The sequence below is a fragment of the Dasypus novemcinctus genome, chromosome 23 (genome assembly GCF_030445035.2).
Source record: "Dasypus novemcinctus isolate mDasNov1 chromosome 23, mDasNov1.1.hap2, whole genome shotgun sequence".
Lineage (NCBI taxonomy): Eukaryota > Metazoa > Chordata > Mammalia > Cingulata > Dasypodidae > Dasypus > Dasypus novemcinctus.
In genome coordinates this window covers 55,549,603-55,559,009 of record NC_080695.1, presented here as the reverse complement: position 1 = coordinate 55,559,009, position 9,407 = coordinate 55,549,603, and the positions used below count along the sequence as shown (strand labels likewise).

Below are 9,407 nucleotides of genomic sequence, written 5' to 3'. Positions count from 1 at the left end.
AGGGTCCCTCCTGATGCAAAGGGGCTGCTCTTATTTGGCTTGGCTTGGAGGACACATGGTACCCACCCCTTGCCCCCAGGAGTCCTGGTACTGCCCAAACCACGGCCCCTTGTAATGACGTGGGCATTTCTCTGAAAGCAGCCGGCTTTTCCTTCGTGTTGTCTTGGACTCACCTTTGCTCACCTCCTGCCTTGAGGAAGCATGAGCTGCTATTCGGGGCCGGAGGGGGGTCCCGTGCAGCTAAGAGCTTGGCTGCTGCTCTTCCATCTCAGGTGATTTTTCATCCTAGAAACATCAGGTAAGCTGTTTATGGCGTCCATAACCTGCCTGGAGCTTTTAAACCTCTTTCTTACGTGGCTTTTTATGAGTCGAGATAAACAACAGCTCTTTCTCTCCAGGGATTCAGGGGCCTGGATCTTTAACCTCACTCCTTAAGCCTGCAGTCCCTGAGGGAGCGGAGCCCGAGCCGGGCCCCAGAGGCCTGTGGTTGGATGTGTCATGTGGAGGAAGCAGATAACGTCATTGCTACTTAGGGGGGAAACGCAGCGGAGACCTTGAAGTAAGACGTGCCAGGTGCAGGGGTCCCACGAGCCCCAGCACAGCCTCTGCTGGGACTGGGAAGCTGTGTGTAGACACGGGGGAGGGTTCCAGGGATGTCACAACTCCTGGGGATGATGTCCTCCAAGCTGTCATTTGGCACTAAAGAGACTGAGGTCCTGGCAGGGGAGGTGACTTGCTCAAGGTCATGCAGCTTCATCCAGCTGCGTGGAGTAGATGATGGGGGCTGCCTCCTCTATACCCGTTCCCTCCTTGCCATCAGACTCTCATTCCCTGCAAAGGATCCGGGTGATGGCAGGGAAGCTGGCTTCTTTCCAGCGCCAGAGGTGAAGTTTGGGACCTTGGCCAAGCCAATCAGCACATTCTAACTCGCTGGCTATGGTGATGTGTTAAGAGAGGCCTGTGACCTGAAGTGAATCCAATCAGAGGGAGTCTCTGGACCTTGGAGGAGAATGCTGGGAAGTACTACCCCCTGCTCCCCTTACCTCCCCCACCCCCCAGATTACAAATGGACAAGGACACGAGCAACCCCAGCAATTGATGCCAGGCATCTTGAGACCACCAAGAGAGAACCTTAGGAGGAAGCAGACCCCACGAAAGGCAGAGAGGAGAGATGGGAAGAAAAGGAATTCTAGCTGGTAGCTGAGCCGCTGGATCAAACCTCACCTGAAGTCTTTTCTCTGAAATGTCCAGTTAAATGATCCAGTAAGTTCTTCTTTGTTTTTAAGACAGCAAAAGTAGGAGTTTTACGATTGGTCAGCAAAAGATTCCTCACTGATAAATGGGCAACAGAAGGCCTAGCTCCTGCTTAGATGTGCTGAGCCTAACCAGAAGGTCTCTGCGTCAATTCCACATGCCTGGCCAGACTTCAGATTAGGGCTTCTTAAACTTTTTTTGTTCCATGGATCAGTCAGGTGAAAACCATGGACCCCTTACTAAGTCCACACTATACTGTGTATTATTTAATAAATACATCACATCTGCACCAACACGTCCCCACAAGAATGTGTGTTTTTTTGGCATTTCAATTCAAGCTCACAGTCCCTTAAGAACCCCTGCTGTAGACACTCTTAAGGATGAGTCCAACCTGGAGCTTAGAATCCTCACAAGCTGGCGTTTTGCACTCCCAGCTCAGGGAAGTGGCTGGCTCATTCAATGCGTCCAAAAAGCTTTTTCTTGGTGGTTGCTCCCACTCCATCCTCATGAACCCATACAGACCTGTCTACAGTAATGTCTACCTTATTGCATTTTTTAAAAACAAGATTGTAGTAGCATGGTTTATTTTATTTTTTTTAGGTACCAGGGCTGAGGATTGCATATATGAGAAGCTGGTGCTCAGCCACTGAGCCACACTGGGTCCCCAGAGTTGGTGTTTTCGTTTGTTTGCTTGTTGCCTTTTTTTCGGTTTGTTTTCAGGAGGCACCGGTACTTGAACCCAGGACCTCCCACGTGGGAAAGAGGCACGCAACCACTTGAGCCACTTTTGTTTCCTCCTTATAGCACTTCAGTGACCGACACCAGCATCTGGCTCCCCCTCTAGATCCCACCTCTGAAGGTGGGGCCACACCTGACTCACCTTCGACCCCTGCACCTGGCCCAGTCTGACACAAGGCTGGTGTTCGTGGACGTTTGTTGGGTGGGGGAACAATCTGTGCCTGCTCCCTGCCTTCTTCTCTGATGGCTCTTCTTCATTCCCCACTCTCTTCCCTTTAAAAATTAGGATGAGCTTTAGAACTAGATGCAAAGCATTCCACTCTGAGTCCTCAACTCACAGACCGAGGACATGACCTGCTGGGGGATTTCTCATGGGACTAAGTCCTGGATGGACCACCTACTCCATCCATCCGCTCCCCATTCGTTTGGCACAGCTGCATGTAAAGCCCTGGGTGAGATGGCAAGGGAGGGGAAGACTGAGTCAGAGAAGCCAGAGGATGAAACTTGAGTCCTCTGGGATCCTTCATTCCAAACCCTCATTGACAGAGGAGGACGCTCAAGCCCAGGGAGGAGCTTTCTGGTTCAAGGTCACTGGGACAGTCCAGCCAAGACTAGAAGGAACTCCACTTCACAAGGCAAGACCCCTTCCCCCCAGGAGCTGAGCCCTGGGCAGGCAGGAAGGCAGGCTTTAGGATGGATGGGAAGAGGGACTGGCAGGAGGCTCAGGGGCCAGGCACTGGGGCTCGCAGCTTGTGCGTGTTGACACTCCATTTGGCTCCCTTTGGCCTTTTAAGCCAACCTTAAATGAATCTCCTGGCTTGTGAGACCCTAGGGACCAGACCCGTGACTCACTGGGACACTTAGTGCACTGTTGGCACTGGGGGGCAGTGTGTGTGTGTGTGTGTGTGTGTGTTGTGATTCAGGAGCCACTCATAGTGCTTGTGCTGATTAAGAGATTCATTCAAACACTCCCCCGGCCCCTTCAAGCCAGGGACCCAGGGACCCAGGGACCCAGGTGGTGAGCTGGGACCCTTCCGTGGATCTGACACCCCTGAAGAGTTTCTCACGTTCCCACCTGCCAAGGAGTTTTGGTGCCGACCAAGGACCCCTGGACCGCAAAATCGGGGAGCTTCCTTCTTCTCATCTGTCTGGCGCTTGCTTCCCACAGGAAGGGTGGGACCCGGGACCCCCCTCATCTTGACCTCCCCTTGACTCTGAGCGGGACGGCCTCCCCAAAAGCTCCCCCTGGCTTTTCTGCCCCCCGCCTTTCCTTCCTCTACGGCGGGAACTGCCCTCCTCTTCCCCACCTCCCCCACCCCCTTCTTCTGGGGGTGTCTGTCCTGCCTCCTCGCCCCCACCTTTCCCTCCTCCTTTCTCCTCCCTCGGCTCCGCCCCAGGCCCCGCCTCTCTCACAGGCTCCTGTCCCCCTCCCCCCAGCCCCTTACCCCTCACCCACCGCCGGGCCGGGGATAGGGGTGGGGGGCGAGGAGCACGGTGGGCCCGGCCGCCCCCCCCCCCCCCCGGCCTCGCCCAGCGCTCCCCGGGCCCGAGCGCGCGCCCGGCGCCCCCTCCGCGGCCTCCCCGCTCCCGCCTCCCCGCCCTCCCCTCCGCCTGGTGACGTCCGGGTCCCTGCCCGTCTGAAAACTCCGCGCCGCGGCGGTGGAGGCGGCGGCGGCGGCGGCGGCGTTGGAGGAGGAGCAGCGGCGAGCCGAGGCGGCGGCGGCGGCGGCGGCGGCCCGAGCGGGAGCCCGAGCGGAGCCGGCGGCCGCGGGAGCGGCGGGCAGCGCGGGGGCGGCCCGGAGCGCGCCGGGGTCCCCGCGCCCCGCTCCCCCGCCCCGCTCCGAAGATGGTGGCGGCGCCGTGCGCCCGGAGGCTGGCCCGGCGCTCGCACTCGGCGCTGCTCGCGGCGCTCACCGTGCTGCTGCTGCAGACGCTGGTCGTGTGGAATTTCAGCAGCCTCGACTCCGGGGCCGGCGAGCGGCGCGGGGGCGCGGCGGCCGGCGGCGCGGAGCAGCCGCCCCCGGCCCCGGCCCCGCGCCGCGAGCGCCGGGACCTGCCCGCCCGGCCGGCTGCAGCCCGAGGAGGAGGCGGCGGCGGCGGAGGACGGGGGCCCCCGGCGCGGGCGCGGGGAGGCGGCCCCGGAGAAGCCCGGGCGCTGCAGCCGGCGGCCCGGGCGCTGGTAAGACACCCCTTCGGAGAGGGAGCGGGGCAGGCAGCCTTGAACCCCGGCCATCCATCTGGGACGCCCCGAGCTGCTGGCTCCACGCCTCCCCGTGCCCCTGGCCGCCGGGGTGGGGGTCCCAGCCGAGGCTCGGGGGCTGTGAGCTGCCCCAGCCGGAGTCTGACGACTGCCCCCACCTTGGGGTCTGGGGAAGTTGTCTCCGGAGGAGGCGCTTTGGGGGTTGCCAGCTCCTGGCAGCTTTCCTGTCCCCCGTCACTCTTGCTGGGCGCCCGGACTTGCTCTCTGCTTGTGGGTGTCGGTGCGTGGCTCCCCGCCTGAGTGCGTGCGTGGTGCCCGGACCCCCGCCGCTGCCGTGGGTGCATGGCTCTCGCGGCATCTTTCCGGGCTTTACCCAGCTCGGTGCAGGCAACTCAGCCCTCTGTTTGCCGCCTTCTTGTCTTTGCCCTGACCTGAGGGGAGACTCGGGGGTGGGTATCCCAAGTCCCCAGGACCCAGCCCTGGCTGCCTTGCCTTACTTTAGGTCTCTGGGCTGCTGCTGGACCCTGGCTTGTGCCTGGCGCCCATCTCCCCATCTCTGGTGCCTGCGGCCCCCCCCTCCCGGCTCTCCCTTCTCTGTCTCTAACCTTGTCCCTGTCTGGCGTCCACTCTCTGACTCCAGCTTGCTGGGGCTTTCCACTTTGAGGACATGGACCTTGCTCCTGTCTGTCTGTCTCGTGTCTGACCACACAGCCGGGGCTTTAGCTTCCTTGGGTGTGAACAGTCAGGGCTCTGAATCGGCTTCTTCCCCAGCCCTCTGGGAGCTGATGTGTCTTCGTTCGCCGTCCCCAACTTCTGCAAGGACGCCTTTCACGCCTTCTTTCTTGGGCTGCCTGGCTGGGTTGGCCGGGCCGAAGGTCGGCGCCCTGAACTCGGGGTCAGGGTCGTGGCTCCCCGTGGGTGTGTGCGTCTGTCTGGAGGTACAGTGGGCTTCTGTGCGTCTGTCTGTTCCTCATGCCACTTGTCTCATCGTTGGGGGATATTACCCAGCCGGGGGGGGGGGAGGGTATTTCAGGATCTGAGGGACTGAAGGCACGTCTCAGTCGTTAGGCACTTTGGGGGCACCGAAGGCTGCCTTCGTACCACCGTGTGACGCTTTCTCGAGGGCTGAACCTGCGTGGAGGCTGCCTGGCTCTCTTTGCCAGAGTGCAGCTCTTTCTGCCCGTGGGCTGAGGCAGCCCGAGATGCGATGTGACGGCATTTCACGTTGCTGGCCGGTCTATGTGGGCTGCGAGGAGACGTCCTTCCCTCATTTGTGGGGAGGGGAGCCTGTGCCACGATGCCTGATGCGCACTGTCAGTGTCCTGCAGCTTCTGGTTTACAGCAAAGGGTGCCTGGAGGCGTTGCCTCCGCCACCCTGGAGCTGATAGGGATGAGTTTGGGCAGAGATGCAATTAGAGTTCTTTTCGGATTTGGAGCCCTACTAGGGGTTAGGGGGTGGGGGGCTTGGGGGCAAGCACTGCTAGCCCAGCTTGGGAGCACAGAGAGAGTGGATGGGGAAGGCGTGGGGCTCGCTGTGTTCTTTGCACCTGGGATTCAGGCGGCGGCGGGAGATGCCTTTGGGTGCAAATGCCACCTGTTGAAACCAGAGAGAAAGGAGGAGGTCGGGGTGGCTGGGTTCTCTTAGGTTCTGATATTTGGAACACTCCGTCCACATTCCCATTTTGTATGTTCAGCCCAGTGTCGTCTTCTCTCACCCACAGAGAGTTTGCCAGATGGGAGCATCTAGGAGTGGGCACTTGGCTGTTTTTCCTTTTGGAATGACAGTTTCAGCACCAGAGTTGTCTTGTTTTTTCTGAAACTCTGCTTTTTTCCTCCAAGTTCAATTGCTGTACCCCACCTGCATAGCTCAGTGTCTCAATTTCTGGACCTCCAGATGTTGACGTATGTGTGGTTTTTTCTTTTTTCTTTCCTCTTCTCTGCCACTCCATTTACTGTTGTCTCTTGTGGATTTATATTTTATTTGCTCATCGCTCGTGTTTTTCCATTCCAGCTGTTGTGTTCTATCACCCTCCCTGCCTCTCAACCCCCGTGTCCTGCTAAATCACAGCTCAGGCCTGTTGGGTGGAGCTGGGGCTCTCGACTCCTCCACCTGCGCCCACCCAGGCCCTGCCCTTCCATGGAACTCAAGGAGGCCAGAAGGGGGCAGGCTGTTCCCAGAGTCCGGTACAGTCTGAACTTGGATTTCAGGCCCGGAGAGGACTAGACCGTTTTGCAAGCTGCAGAGGCCCTTGCAACGTGTGGTTTGTTTCCAGACCCCGCTGGGGCTGCCGGCACGATGTTCTGGGAGCAGATTCAGGAGTGGGACATTAGGAAAAAAATCCCCGTGATTTTCCAGATGGCTCTGGTAAAGAGCGTGAGGCAGCTTCCGACCTGCTCTGCTGCCGGCGGGAGGTGGGGGTGGTGGTTCCTGGGTGGAGGCGGGGGCAGGGAGAGCCAGGGCACTGAAGCACAGTCCTGGGCCAGGCACGGCGTGGAAGAGCATTTTCCAAACCAGGCCAAGTGCTGCTTGGTGGAAGGACCTGCTTGTATTTTTGTGCATTTAAGAAACCAAAAAGAAACACCTACTTTCCCAAGCAGATGAAGTCAGACACAGGGAGGATGGTGGCAATATGGGTGTGTCCGTAAAAGATGTGCAAGCTCCCCTTTTCCTCTTGCCTCAGCGTCTTCTCACAGCTCTTAAATATTAGAATTATTAGGTGGGTTGACATTGAGCTTTGCGGAGGTGACCCTGATTTGTTCTTTGGGTTTCCTATAAACTGTGGGTTTGACTATCAACTCAGAATGTAAGAAACTGACAGATTCACTTATGAAGAGAGAGAAACATTGGGAGGTGTATGCGTGATGAAAAAGATCACACTGTGGGTTCTGAGTGGATTTTGGAGAAAGGACGACAGAGAGCTACGTGTGTTGATGGGATGAATGTTTATTTTCACCCCCTTTGCTGTGTTGTGGTCCTTGTAGTTCTCCCATTTAATGCTTGTGCCCAGAGAGAAATTGTTACTCATAAGTTTCATTTTAAAAACCTATATTTTTTTAATGGCCTCCTCCCACCTCACTCAATGTAGAATGGGATTTCTGTATTATCTGACCCCTTTGAAATGGTGATTTTTCCACAGAAATTCCTCATACTTCACATTACTCAAATAACTCAGGACTTTTTCAGCCATTGGAGTGACTTTGAAAAATTGGCTCTCTCTATCCAGATCCGCCTCTGGTTCTAGCAGTTTTGGAGGCGTAGCTTTTCTTTCTACCCATAATGTTTTGAGATTAGAGAGAACAGAGGGCATTTTATTGATGGTTCATATTTTTTTCCCACACTCTCAATGAAGTTTTATTTTGTTTGAGCAATGCTTTGCACTTTGTATACAGAAGTATGCATCATTAAATAATATTTATCTTACCACAAATGTTGCCATCTGCTTAATCATGTACTAATGTTAAGTAAAATAGATAAATAAAAGAAGAAATTATTACATGCATAGGTGTATATATATTCTATTATATATAGATATATATAGATTCATTTTCCTTCTAGTCTTCTCACTTTTTGCACATTCTCTCTAGTTTATCAATGCTCTTTTTTTTCCACTTCCCAGAGAGTTGGGTGGCAAAATTCTTGATCTTTTAAAGATAGAAAGCCAAGGTATAAGTTCAGGTATACTAGGAATTGCCCATCTTTAGGCCATGATTCCAATTGAAAAAGAATTTGGTGTCTGGAGCTACAGCAGAGGCCTGACATCATTGTATGCATCCTTGTAGTGTGTGTGTGTGTGTGCATGGGTGTATGCATGGGTGTGTTTCTCCAGAAAACAGTAGTGTCCTCACGGCTCTCTCTGTGTAAGGAACTGCCCTTGCTCAGAGCTGTTTGTGACCACTGGGAACCTAAATCTACGTGCAGAATGACTGCCTGCACAGCTAGCGGGCTGCACAGGGTGAGCGCTGGCGGCAGCCCTTACTTTGGTTGATGTTCTAGGAGTTGTCACCTAGGAAAGCGCTTTCTTTTCCTTTGCCTCTCTCTCTTCCTGTGGGTCCAGATCCCCATCTTCCAGAAACAAAGAGAAAATACTTTGGGCAACATAAAATAAAAATAAATACATACATCGAACACCCAGCCCAAACCAAACCCAAGCTCAAAGGAGAGGGTGTGGGAACAGGAGAAAAAGCCACAGGAAAGAAAGGCCAGGCCCCAGCCCAAACTTAGGAGACCTCCTCTAAGCATCCTCAGGTCTGACAAACCCCGGTTCAACCCCCAGCCTTGCTCCTTACCTTCTCCGCCATCGTGGGCAGGCCGCTGTAGTTTTCCTCATCTCTGAATTGGGGCTGCCTCACCGGGGGCAATGTAGTATTATACATGAACCGACTTTGGGTCTGGCACGTAATTTGTGCCCAAATGGGAGCTGTTGTTCTTGAAATTCTTGGACTGTTTGATAATAGGTGATTATCCACAATTATTCATTTTCCCACCCAAAATAGGGTCTGAGTAAAACCCAAGGTGGGATGATGCCTCCTGCTCCTTCCAGGTGTGCCAGCCTTCGAGCAGGATGGAATATGGTAGAGGGAGGAGCACCATATCTATTGAGCACCAGCTGTATGCCAGGCATCATTTAGGAGTTTTGCATACACTGTGCTATTAAATGCTCACCAAAATAAATCCAGGAAGGGAGACCTGTTACCCAACTCATACAAAATTGAAACTAAGGATACCTGGCTAGTAGTTGCCTATTTCAGGTGGGCCACATAAGTGTCGGGCTTACTGGGGCCTGTGTAAACATCGACTCCCTGTCTGACTGAATCCTTTTGACACTGTGGGATCGAACTGTGGCTGCCCCCATTTCACAGACGAAGAAGCTGAGGCTCGGAGAGGTGAAGCTTGTTAAATTCACAAAGTTTGCACATCGCGGAGCTGGGATTCACTTCCAAGTCTGCCCCACTCCAAATGAAGTGCAGATTTCTGAGCTCTTTGCCTGCATAGTTCTTTTTCCTCAAATGCAGCCTTATCATTCCTGAAAAACCTTTGTGCCGCTTTTCTCACTTCTTATTGCAGATTCCTAAAAATGTGTCAAACCAAGAAAAGGAACAGATAGGCATTGAATCAGACCCCTAAATAATGAGACTGATAGAAAGGTAATGATATTATTAATGATAATATTGCATATTAGCAGTAACTAGATACCAGGCTCTGTTTTAAGCCCTC

General features: G+C 54.6%; 1 protein-coding gene across 1 annotated transcript in view; it reads left to right on the top strand.

The window, feature by feature from the left end:
• The first annotated feature begins 3,838 nt into the window (after positions 1 to 3,838).
• Positions 3,839 to 9,407, top strand: part of XYLT1 (xylosyltransferase 1) — a 313,276-nt gene continuing 307,707 nt past the window's right edge. The window contains exon 1 of the mRNA XM_012530405.2: positions 3,839 to 4,171. Coding sequence (XP_012385859.2) covers positions 3,839 to 4,171 — 333 coding nt within the window. The remainder of the gene's footprint in view (positions 4,172 to 9,407) is intronic.